This window comes from Leucoraja erinacea, chromosome 3 (genome assembly GCF_028641065.1).
Source record: "Leucoraja erinacea ecotype New England chromosome 3, Leri_hhj_1, whole genome shotgun sequence".
Taxonomy (NCBI): Eukaryota; Metazoa; Chordata; class Chondrichthyes; order Rajiformes; family Rajidae; genus Leucoraja; species Leucoraja erinaceus.
The window spans coordinates 66,663,768-66,675,855 of record NC_073379.1 but is presented as its reverse complement, the minus strand read 5'-3'; the positions used below and the strand labels follow the sequence as shown (position 1 = coordinate 66,675,855).

General features: G+C 43.6%; 1 protein-coding gene across 1 annotated transcript in view; it reads right to left on the bottom strand.

Moving 5' to 3' along the window:
• LOC129695676 (A disintegrin and metalloproteinase with thrombospondin motifs 19-like) overlaps positions 1-12,088 on the bottom strand; it is a 392,435-nt gene that overhangs the window by 86,026 nt on the left and 294,321 nt on the right. The window contains exon 15 of the mRNA XM_055632842.1: positions 11,635-11,755. Within this exon, the coding sequence (XP_055488817.1) occupies positions 11,635-11,755 (121 nt within the window). The remainder of the gene's footprint in view (positions 1-11,634; positions 11,756-12,088) is intronic.

The following is a 12,088-nucleotide window of genomic DNA, read 5'->3' as shown; positions in this document are numbered from 1 at the left end:
TTCTGCAACTGTACTACCCACCAGGTTCCCTCCTTGACACCAGTTTTATCTCTTGCTCATTTATTTTACACTATTCCATCATTGGTGATGATGCTTTCAGTTGCCTGGGCACCAAATTCCATAATTTTCACTCTAGGTTTCTCCACCTCAACCTCTATGACATCCAATGTTTTCATCAGCTCAATATTTCTTGATAATATTCGTGTCAACATTTTCCCACGTTTTTCTATATTAAAATTGATATAGGTGCAAGATCTTGTTTGTTGTATTTACATTGCAAAGCGTACCAACTATCCACCTCAAAAAATATCCAGTCTGAAGAACAGTCCTGACCCGAATTATCACCTACCCATGTTCTCCAGGGATGCTGCCTGACCCACTCAGTTACTCTTATCATTTTGTGTCTTTCCCTCAAACAATATCTTTGTTTAGTTTAATCTCATTTCTGTTTATAAATCATATTATTCACCAATACACTTTATCTTGGTTTTCTAACTTCAAATAGTAACTACTTTGTCTTTGCAGAGTTCCTTCTCTTTAAGTACAGCTTTTAAAGTGCATTCTTACTACACCGGGGAACAAATTTTTTTAGTTTCAAGATCATTTCAAGCTTAACAATGCTTCCATTATTGATACCGGTCACTTTTCATATCACTCATGTTTGTATTATGCATTGAGGTAGAAATTATTCCGCTGGGAATCTGGTCACGGCATGTAAAATAAGCCAGACAGCACGAATGGTACATCCCATCTGTGTCGCATTAAGGAGCATTTACCCTGAAGATTAATTTCTCACTCTGAGCCCTGAAGGTTACATTGCACATGTTCTACTTCATCAAACTTTGACCAGGCTGCTGTAATATTTCATCCAAATTTTCAATTGATTAGCATATATTTAAAATTCTAACCAGTTGATTGTAAAATATCTATTGAATGTCTGTCCGTTGCCACTACATGTTGATGACTAAAGTGTGTTGCCGCCAACAATGTGTGGTGCTGAGATACATTGTCAGTCTCCTTGTTCCACTTAGTTTTTGATGTCTAACAGCTTGTTTCTTTATCTACTTAAATGATCCAATGTGCTTTACAGTTGAGTTTCGTCAATGGTCGCACATACCGAGGTACAGTGAAAAGGTAAAAATTGAACCAAGGCGAAGGAAGGAAGTTGTCCTGCAAATATCTTTAAGAAGAGGGAATAGGTGGAGAAATTTAAGGAGAAAATTCCCCAGCTCTGGGCTTAACTGATAGAACGATGGGTCCCGGGAAGGGAGGGCTGCATCGGGTGCCTGCTTTGCAGGATATCGATGTTCTCAGAAACCTTTGGAGGTTACCGAGGCACCAGGATGAGTTGGATTCAGCAGGAAGATGAGAATTTTTAAATTAAGTTTAGGTAGATTGGACGCTAATGTGAATATTGGGGTAGTAGTTTGGTCATTTTTACAGAGACACAAGAGACTGCAGATGCACAAAGTGCTGGGGGAACTCAATAGGTCAATTTTCTTATAGAAACGTACAAAATTCTTAAGGGGTTGGACAGGCTAGATGCAGGATGATTGTTCCCGATGTTGGGGAAGTCCAGGACAAGGGGTCACAGCTTAAGGATAAGGGGGAAATCCTTTAAAACCGAGATGAGGAGAACCTTTTTCACACAGAGAGTGGTGAATCTCTGGAACTCTCTGCCACAGAGGGTGGTTGAGGCCAGTTAATTGGCTATATTTAAGAGGGAGTTAGATGTGGCCCTTGTGGCCAAGGGGATCAGAGGGTATGGAGAGAAGGCAGGTACGGGATACTGAGTTGGATGATCAGCCATGATCATATTGAATGGCGGTGCAGGCTCGAAGGGCCGAATGGCCTACTCCTGCACCTAATTTCTATGTTCTATGTTTCTATGGTCAGGAAGCATCTGGGGAGAGCATGGACAGACAACATCATAGACTCCTGACGAAGGGTCCCGACCTGAAACGTTGCCTGTAAGTAAGACTTATCTAAAGTAATACTAATTTTTTTTTAGATAATAGGAGGCCAGTTATGAGAGCAGTGGACCAGAAGAGCATGGGGTGTGGCATAATGAAAGCAAACGTAGGGAGAAAAAGGAGGGGAATTGCAGGTTATGAAAGTTATGACAGTTCAGATTGAGTCACAGAGTTAGACTGCATAGAAACAGGACCTTCAACTCAGCTCATCCATGTCGATCAAGATGATATGCCCTAGCTGATGAAGGCCATTGTGCCAAAAGACTTCTTCACTACCTTATCTACCTGTGACACCACTTTCAGGTACACTTTTATTTATACTCCTGGATCCCTGAGCTACAAAAATCTCATTATTCACTATGATGGCTCTGCCCTGATTTGACTTCTCAAAATGCAACACCTCATACTTATGTGAATTAAACCCAATTTGCCATTCCTCAACCCATTTATCCAGCTGATCAAGACCCTGCTGTAATTCACCGTCTATGATGCCATCTAATTTAGTGTCATCTGTAAACTTACTAATTGTGCATTTTCATCCCAATCGTTGATATAGACGACAAACAGGAGTGGACCCAGTACAAATCCCTGCGGCTCACCACTCTTCATAGGTCTTCAGTCCAAAAAACAACCTTTCACCACCAAGTTTCGCTTCCTACAATCAAGACAATTCTGGTAGTTCTCCCTGGATCCCAGAGCAGCCTATTCTGCACAGCATTATCAAAGGCCTTATTGAAGTCAATTTGGATGACATCTATGCCCACGCCTTCATCATCCTTCTTGGCTACTTCATCAGTGAGACACAATTTGCCCCACATAGATCCATGCTGACATTCCGTAATTAACCCTTCGTAAAGCACGTATATTTTATCCCTTGAATGTTCTTCAGTAACCTTTCTACCATCGATGTTAAGTTTACTGGTCTATCGCACCTAGGTTTTTCTTTGCAGTCCTTCTTAACTAGAGACACTACATTAGCCACCCTCCTGTTCTCCAGCACTCCATCACTTCATCAGAATGGCAGGCAGTAACTAGTGGGGTACCGCAAGGCTCGGTGCTGGGACCCAGTGGCGTAGCGTGGGGGGGGCCAGTGGGGCGGTTGCCCCGGGCGCTAAATTTTTAGGGGCGCAAAAAAATTGTTGAATAAATTTTTAAAATAAAATTAAGAGGCCCGGGGAGCCGTTGGAGCGAGGAGGGGTTACCTGGAGCTGTGAGTATAAAAACAGTGTGGGCCAGGCCGCCGCTGCCGCCGCCCCAGCTCCGAGTTCTGGGCGCCGCTGCCACTGTCCCAGCTGCCGCTGCCTCTGCCCCCCCCCCCACGCCCCCCCGCCTCTGCCCCCCCCCGCCCTCGCCCCCCCCGCCTCTGCCCCCCGCCCCGCCCCCCCAGTAATGAGGAGGCGCAAAACTTTAAACTGCCCCGGGCGCTCAAAATCCACCCTACGCCACTGCTGGGACCTCAGCTATTTACAATATAAATCAATGATTTGGATGAAGTAACATTAGCAAATTTGCAGATGACACAAAGCTGGGTGGCAGTGTGAACTGTGAGGAGGATGCTATGAGAATGCAGGGTGACTTGGACAGGTTGGGGGGAGTGGGCAGATGCATGGCAGATGAAGTTTAATGTGGATAAATGTGAGGTTATCCAATTTGGTAGCAAAAACAGGAAGGCAGATTACTATATAAATGGCATCAAGTTGGGAAAAGGGGAAGTACAACGGGATCTGGGGGTCCTTGTACATCAGTCAAATGAAGACTGTTATCTGGAGATTTAACTCTATTATACAAATAAACCTTAATGAAATGTTTTCCATCAAAACTACTAATAAGGTGGACAACTTGACTCCACACTTCTAGAAGAACCAGTTTAACCTGGATGACTTACATAGACAGGTTGGCAGAGTTTCAGATGGCATACCTAGAAGGCCAGGACTTTTAAATATTTTGTTTACAGAACAAAATCCCAGTCTAAACATTAGCCTGATTAAAGGGCCCCACTTGGACGACCTAATCCACGAGTTTAGAAGACCCAAGACGAAAAAAATGTCGTGTTGACTCATAAAATATCCCCTACGACTATGTGTACGACTTCCTACGACTATGTCTATGACCTTCTACGACCCCCCTCGACCTCAGTCTTCAACACCTAAGACCAACTACGACTAGCTACGAGTGGAAAATGATCACATGATAAAATGATGTCATGATTGCATTTTTTTCTCGGGCCATTTACCGACCTACGACTATCTATGACTATATACAACTACCATCACGACCTACTATGACCTACCTACGTGTAAAAAGTATCAATTTTTTCCATGCCAAACTTTTTTTTACTCGTGGACATTTTTTATCAGGCTGGAAAAAACGCCGCAACCTACTTGAGGCCACGAGTACGCGGAGAACACTCACGAACATGAGGAAGATTTACGAAGACCTCCTACGACCTCCTGGCGACCATGCTGCGAGTATGAGTCAAGGGCAAACTCGGCAGAGGTTGCCAATTAGGTTGTGAAAGTGGAACAGGGGCTTAACCGGTTTGGTCTGGAGGGGTCTAAAAGGATGGTGATGATGCTACAGCAGCAACTGGTCGTTGGATAAGGGTCGGCTCCCACTGAATCAAGGGATCTGTGATTCCCAACCTGGGGATGTACAATATGGTGAGGGTGTGAATCATGAAACCATGGGTGTCAGAGGTTATGGGGAGAAGGCAGAATAATGGGGTTCGGAGGGAGAGATAGATCAGCCATGATTGAATGGCGGAGTAGACATGATGGGCTGAATTATACTCCTACTCCTTATAACTTATGACCTTATGAATAAGGGATGCTTGAGTGGTTAATATTTTTGGGTCAAAAATAGTGTGGGAAATGTTTTCCTCCTTCCCCCTCCCTATATTGATTGAAGTAATTCAGCGTGCAATGGAAATTGTACAGCTAGTGTTTGTTCTGTGCAAGCAAATGCCAAATTGCTAACTTTAAATGAGAACGGACAGCTTGGGCTCCTTTCCCTGGCCTTTGAAACAATTCCACACCAAGTTTAAGACCTTTTGAATTTGGCTTTGCATTGAACTGGAAATGATGCAAGATTATTTGCCAGAGACAGTCTACCTCAACACTATAATATATTGCATCTGGAAGCCAATCGGCATTCCCATCCTGAATTATACTATAAATTTTGCATTGATCTATATGCAAACACGTCACCCATTGCTGGCAGCAAAGATTATTTATTTAATTTTTCCTTCCACATGTCTTATAACTTTTTTATTTTGAAAACATGATCTTTACATTGTATGTGCACTATGAGAAATGCAGCAGTCTATGTTAGCAAATAATGCCACAACCTTTAAAATATAAAATATAAATAATTTGCAAATTTAATCTAATAGTTTATAATAATACAATAGCTCAGTGTTTCATGTAAAAAATCATGAGGTTCTCATTTTGACAGAGCAAGATAATTAGAAAGTGAGGCATGAAGTAATGATTTACAGTTAATCATTAAACAAGGTGACCTTAGGTTACCTGATTTCAACTCGTTGGTGTACAAACATAAATCAAAGTTGATTTACCATTGAATAAAACATAAAGCTAAAGATGTTTGGAGTATTAAGTATAGTATTAAGTTTTGAATATTTATGTAAAGTCTTTTATGGTGATCTTAACTGATTATATTGGAAACCCAGAAGAGCAGGGTGGTCAAATTTGTAATTTCTGGTCTTGGCTAAATAGCTGGTATTTAGTTCCTTAGGCTTATTTTCAGATTTTTGTTCACAGGTCTGTATACGTTCTAGTTGTATCAGCCTCAGATAATTTAATACCGAAAGCAGAAAGAATAAGGTTACTTGAAAATATTGCACTGACAATGAAGTGTCGCTATACTTATTTCATTGTCAAGCAGCCATTCCACTACTGAAGTCTACAATTTATTGAGTGGTTCCAGTTAGATGACTTCATAGTTACTTTTATGAATGTGTGCCATTTTAAGAGTAGTTATGCTTCCAGTAATGCATTTCTATTAAATGTGAGGATCCAGAAGAAAACATTCACAAATTAGTAACTCAATGACAACTCTTATCAGAACTCTTATACAATGTAACTTAATATTCTTATTACAGGTGCACAACCTTTTATCCGAAATTCCAAATACCGAAAAGCTCCGAATAGTGGACATTTTTTCGGTCCTTGAAGAAAGGTCCTTGAAGACGTTCACCGAGGGCGGCCCGCAGAGGTGACAGCGGAACCTCCGGTCGGTCCTCGAAGAAAGGGGAACTAAATCCCCATTCATAAAAGAGGTGAGGGTATATTGCGCGGGAGGGTTAATAATTGACAATCTGCTGCTGCCTGCCCGCTGTGTTAAAAAGTTCCCACGGTAGACTCATGATACACAGTGTATCGTGAGTCTTGCGTGGGAACTTTTTCTCAGCGGGCAGGCAGCAAGCAGCAGATTGTCCCTTCCTTCAGTTTCACCCCACCTACACCCCTCTGCTTCCCGGCTATGTGTGAGACCCCTTCCCTCCCCTCTCCAGCTCCCCGCCCATTGCACCGGTGCAGGGGCTTTGCACTGTCTTCACGTCGGCGATGCCAGCAGGTCAGTGCCAGTCACCGGAGTACGTCAGGACCAACGGGACACCAACCGCCAGGCCCACTGCAAGCACGGAGGTCCCAGAGACCCACAGCCAGCAGCAGCCCAACCCCGTTCCAACTCCAGAGGAAAACTGCAAACTGGCCGGAGATGTCAGGGCCACCAGAAGCCGCTCCCTGATGGGCCGCTACGGCGACAAGTGGCAGTTCGCCCACAGCCCGAGCTGCGCCCCCTCAACGGGACACCGACCCCCAGGCCCACTGCAAGCACGGAGATCCCAGATCAGCAACTCCAGCCCAGCCCCGCTCCAACTCCAGAGGAACATGCTCCCCGTAGGGGCAGAAGCTGATGGTGTGCAAGGTACGTTTTGTTCTTGGGGTGGCACAGCTCGGGCTGTGGGCGAACTGCCACTTGTCACCATAGCGACCCAACAGGGAGCGGGTTCCTCTGGAGTTGGAGGGGGAGGGGGGTATTGTGCTGTTTGATCGCCCCCTGCTATCCCAGGGACAGCGGCTTTTGAGAATGGTGGGCAATCACTTCCAAAGTTCTGCCCACACAGTCAGTACACCTCTCCTACACTTGTCTCCCGCACTAAGATCATCTCGCAGAGAATGATCCCAACCTAACCCACCCTATTCTCTCCTATTCTGCAAGAAAAAACTACATTAAAGACTCAAACTCGCGATCGAGTAACTGCCGGGATCGAGGCGCAAATTCGCGACCTTGCGGATATGAGCCGAGCACTCTACCACTGCGCCAGCCGTTAAAATCTACGCTAAAAATCTTCCATTCCGAAAGCCGAAAAATTCCGAATTACGAAAAGTGTCTGGTCCCAAGGCTTTCGGATAAAAGGTTGTGCACCTGTAGTAGAATGTACATTTTACATGCCACAGATTAAAAATATTCTCCTGGGTAAACATTGAAAAGCCCAGAACCATTGTCTGCTCCCACCACAATCGATGACCACTGATGATGACCATTTCCAGCTGAAACAGACCTCAGGTTGAACCTTCACTCCACTGATTAAGATAACATTGAATGGTCTTTTACTTTGCCTCAGTTTAGCTACTGCTTTTGCCACTTGAGTATTATACACAGTTTTCTTCCCTAAGAAAAGATGCATTTGCCACTTTGGAGTTCAGATTGGTTTTGGGGGATGCCTTATTAGAAGAGATTGACCTGACTGAGACTGGATTTTATTTTAAAGGGTTCAAAAAGAGATACATCACAACTAAGAAAAGTCTGAAGAAGGGCCCCGACCTGAAATATCACCTATCCATGTTCTCCTGAGCGCTGCCTGACATGTTCATAAGTTCTAGGAGCAGAATTAGGCCATTCGGCCCATCGTCTACTCTGCCATTCAATCATGGCTGATCTAAGTTTCCCCGTCAAACCCATTCTCCTGCCTTATCCCCATAACCCCTGCTAATCAAGAATGTGTCAATCTCAGCCATAAAAATATCCACTGACTTGGCCTCCACAGATGTCGGTGGCAATTAATTTCACATTCACCACTCTCAGAATAAAGAAATTCTTTCTAATCTTTCTGAAACTACAGTGACCTCCATAATGTTTGGGACAAAGACCCATCATTTATTTATTTTCCTCTGTATTCCACAATTTGAGATTTGTAATAGAAAAAAAATCACACGTGGTTAAAGTGCATATTGTCAGATTTTAATAAAGGCCATTTTTATACAATTTGGTTTCACCATGTAGAAATTAAAGCAGTCTTTATACATAGTGCCCCCATTTCAGGGTACCATAATGTTTGGGACACAGCAATGTCATGTAAATGAAAGTAGTCATGTTTGGCATTTTTTGCATATCCTTTGCATGCAATGAATGCTTGAAGTCTGCGATTCATGGACATCACCAGTTGCTGGGTGTCTTTTCTGGTGATGTTCTGCCAGGCTTGTATTGCAGCCATCTTTAGGTTATGCTTGTTTTGGGGGCTAGTCCCCTTCAGTTTTCTCTTCAGCATATAAAAGGCATGGTCAATTGGGTTCAGATCAGGTGATTGACTTGGCCACAAGAATTGACCATTTTTTAGCTTTGAAAAACTCCTTTGTTGCTTTAGCAGTATGTTTGGGATCATTGTCTTGCTGTAGAATGAACCACCGGCCAACAGGTTTTGAGGCATTTGTTTGAACTTGAGCAGATACAGTGTGTCTATACACTTCAGAATTCATTATGCTACTATCATCAGCAGTTGTATCATTAATAAAGATAAATGAGCCAGTACCTTCAGCAAGCCACACATGCCCAGGCCATAACACCCCTTCACCATGTTTCACAGATGAGGTGGTATGCTTTGGATCTTGGGCAGTATCTTCACTCCTCCAATTGCTCTTGCCATCACTCTGATATGTTAATCTTTGCCTCATCTGTCCACAAGACCATTTTCCAGACTGTGGTTGCTCTTTTAAGTACTTCTTGACAAACTGTAACCTGGCCATCCTATTTTTTTGTGGCTAACCCTTGGTTTGCACCTTGCAGTGTAGCCTCTGTATTTATATTTATGAAGTCTTCTGCAGACAGTGGTCATTGATAAATCCACACCTGACTCCTGAAGAGTGTTTCTGACAAGGGGTCCCAGTTTAAGGATAAGGGGGAAGTCTTTTCCGACATAGATGAGAAAAACATTTTTCACACAGAGAGTGGTGAATCTGTGGAATTCCCTGCCACAGAAGGTAGTTGAGGCCAGTTCATTGGCTACATTTAAGAGGGAGTTAGATGTGGCCCTTTTGGCTAAAGGGATCAGGGGGTATGGAGAAAAGGCAGGTACAGGATACTGAGTTGGATGATCAGCCATGATCACATTGAATGGCGATGCAGGTTCGAAGGGCCGAATGGCCTACTCCTGCACCTATTTTCTATGTTTATATCAGTCGGACAGGTGTTTGGGGATTTTTCTTTATTATAGAGAGAATTCTTCTGTCATCAGCTGTGGAGGTCTTCCTTGACCTGCCAATCCCTTTGCAATTAGTAAGCTCACCAGTGCTCTCTTTCTTCTTAATAATGTTCCAAACAGTTGATTTTGGTAAGCCTAAGGTTTGGCTGATGTCTCTAACAGTTTTATTCTTATTTCTCTGTCTCATAATGGCTTCTTTGACTTTCATTGGCACAACTTTGGTCATGTTGGTAAACAGCAATAAAAGTTGATGGAAAGACTGGAGGAAAGACTAGGTGCTGAGAGCTCTCTTATGGGCCTGTCCCTCTTTTTTTCAGGCGACTGCCGGCGACTGTCAGAGTGAAACACATACACTCACACACATCACTTCCTTCACCAGCCCGTTATGCAGGCGGGGGACAGGGCAAGCGGGGGGAGCGCTGTCTGAGTGAAATTCACACGGTGCAAAGCCAAGGTGATACAGACACACACCGCGATGAACAGGAAGGTTGGCACTGTAATTAAGATGGCTAAAGCACAATGAACGGTAAGTCCTTTAAAAGAGGGGGGAGAAGGAGTGGGGACAACATTTAAGAAGCCAGAGATACACGGCTGTGAAGCTCGGCGGACATTTTACATTACCGGTTGGTTATCCTTGGCTCTGAAAACTACTGCAAATGTTTTTTATCCCCAATGAGCCAATGAAATTCACCAGTCAGCACTGGCTACAACCTACGAGAACCTATGATAACCTTTGACCTCCTGACAACTCACTAGGACCTCCTGGCGACCCATCTATGACACGAGAATTCTCGCTACTCTCCATGGCGGCTTCATTCTGGTCGCCACAAATTTTTCAACATGTTGAAAAATTTGCTGCAACCACAGAATGCGGGAACTCCTCACAACCGTGAAAGCGACTCCCCGGCAACCATCCACAAACATGTGGCGACCGCAGAGTCTCCTGCAATCCCCTAAAAAGTTGCCTAAGTGGGACAGGCCCATTATACCTGCATTAAGGAGGCAATTAAACACTCCAGAGCAATTACAAACACCCGTGAAACCACGTGCCCTGAAATGGGGGGTATTATGTATAAACACTGCTGTGTGAAACCAAAATGTACAAAAATGGCCTTTATTAAAATCTGACAATGTGCAATTTAACCACGTGTGATTTTTTTTCTATTACAAATCTCAAATTGTGGAGTACAGAGGCAAATAAATAAATGATGGGTCTTTGTCCCAAACATTATAGAGGGCAGTGTATGTCCTCTGGGGCTAGATTCTCCTACTAGTGGAAACATCCTCTCCACGTTCACTTTATCCAGTCCTGCTAACCCACTGAGTTACTCCAGCACTTTCAACTCAATGAACTTTATTTTTCCATTAGGAACTTTGGTTTCTGCAACCATACAACAAAAATAAACAATTTTACAAGACACACAACCAACTCAATTCACACAGACATCCATCACAGTGAATCTCCTCGTCACTGTGATGGAAGGCAAAGTCTTCCCTCTCCCCTGCTCTCCATCCTCTCCCGATTTTAAATCCCCCGGCGGGCGATGGTAAGTCCCGCGGCCATTAAGGTGCTAGGCTCCAACGACAACGGAGACCTGACAGGGAAAAGGTCGGGTCTCCCATGCAGGGAAGAGATTTAAAAGTCGTCCCCCCCCCCCCCCCGCCCCACATATACACAGTTAAAAACAATATTAAAAAATCACAGCAAACTACACATTAAATAGGACAAAATTTTTTAACGGACAGACAGACTGCAGGGACCGCCGCCATTACAACGCCGCCGTCACTTTGTGGATCTTTTTGTGTCTTTTGGGGATCACTTTGTGTCTTATATTTGATGAAAATTGGGCGCTTCCACTAACTAAGGATTGACTGATTGAAAGATAGTGTGGAAACAGGCCCTTCAGCTCACTGAGTCCAATGACCATCGATCACCCATCCATACTGTTTCTACATTCGCGCTCCTCCCTACACACTAAGGCAATTTATAGAAGGCAATTAACATACAAACGAATCTGAGGAGTAGGCATAGTTTGAGAATAAGGAGAACATTTTGCGACTTAGACGCCCATCGCAGAGAGATCATCATGATGATATTTCATAGTAGGAAAGACTCAACAGACCAGAAACATTGAAAGTTCACAGAATGAGCCAACATACCTGCTCCTCTGGTATGATTAAAGTCTCCTTTGATGACTTTGCATGATCTTCCATTCCCATTACAAACACCACAATGATCTTCTCTGGCTGACGATCCTAATACATCATCACAACCAATTTTCTGTGAAAAAAATATAGCATATTCTTGTTGAATTATAGACAACTGCTTACTTGTAACATAGCAATTTATATTATACTTACAGATATATGCACAGAAAATTCATGGAATGAATGCAACCTTGCCCACCGAGTAGGAATGAATCAGTCTAGTGGCTAAAATAGGCCTGGATATCAACCCAATGAGGTTCCAATCCTTTACCTCATTTTTTTTCTTTTTACAACAATTTTCTGACCTGGCGGGGAGGACAGCTTCCTCTTTAAATATCTGATCTGGATTCCAATTACAATGTGTGGGACATCATGAAGAGCAAAGCCAACTGGCTACTACTCCTAA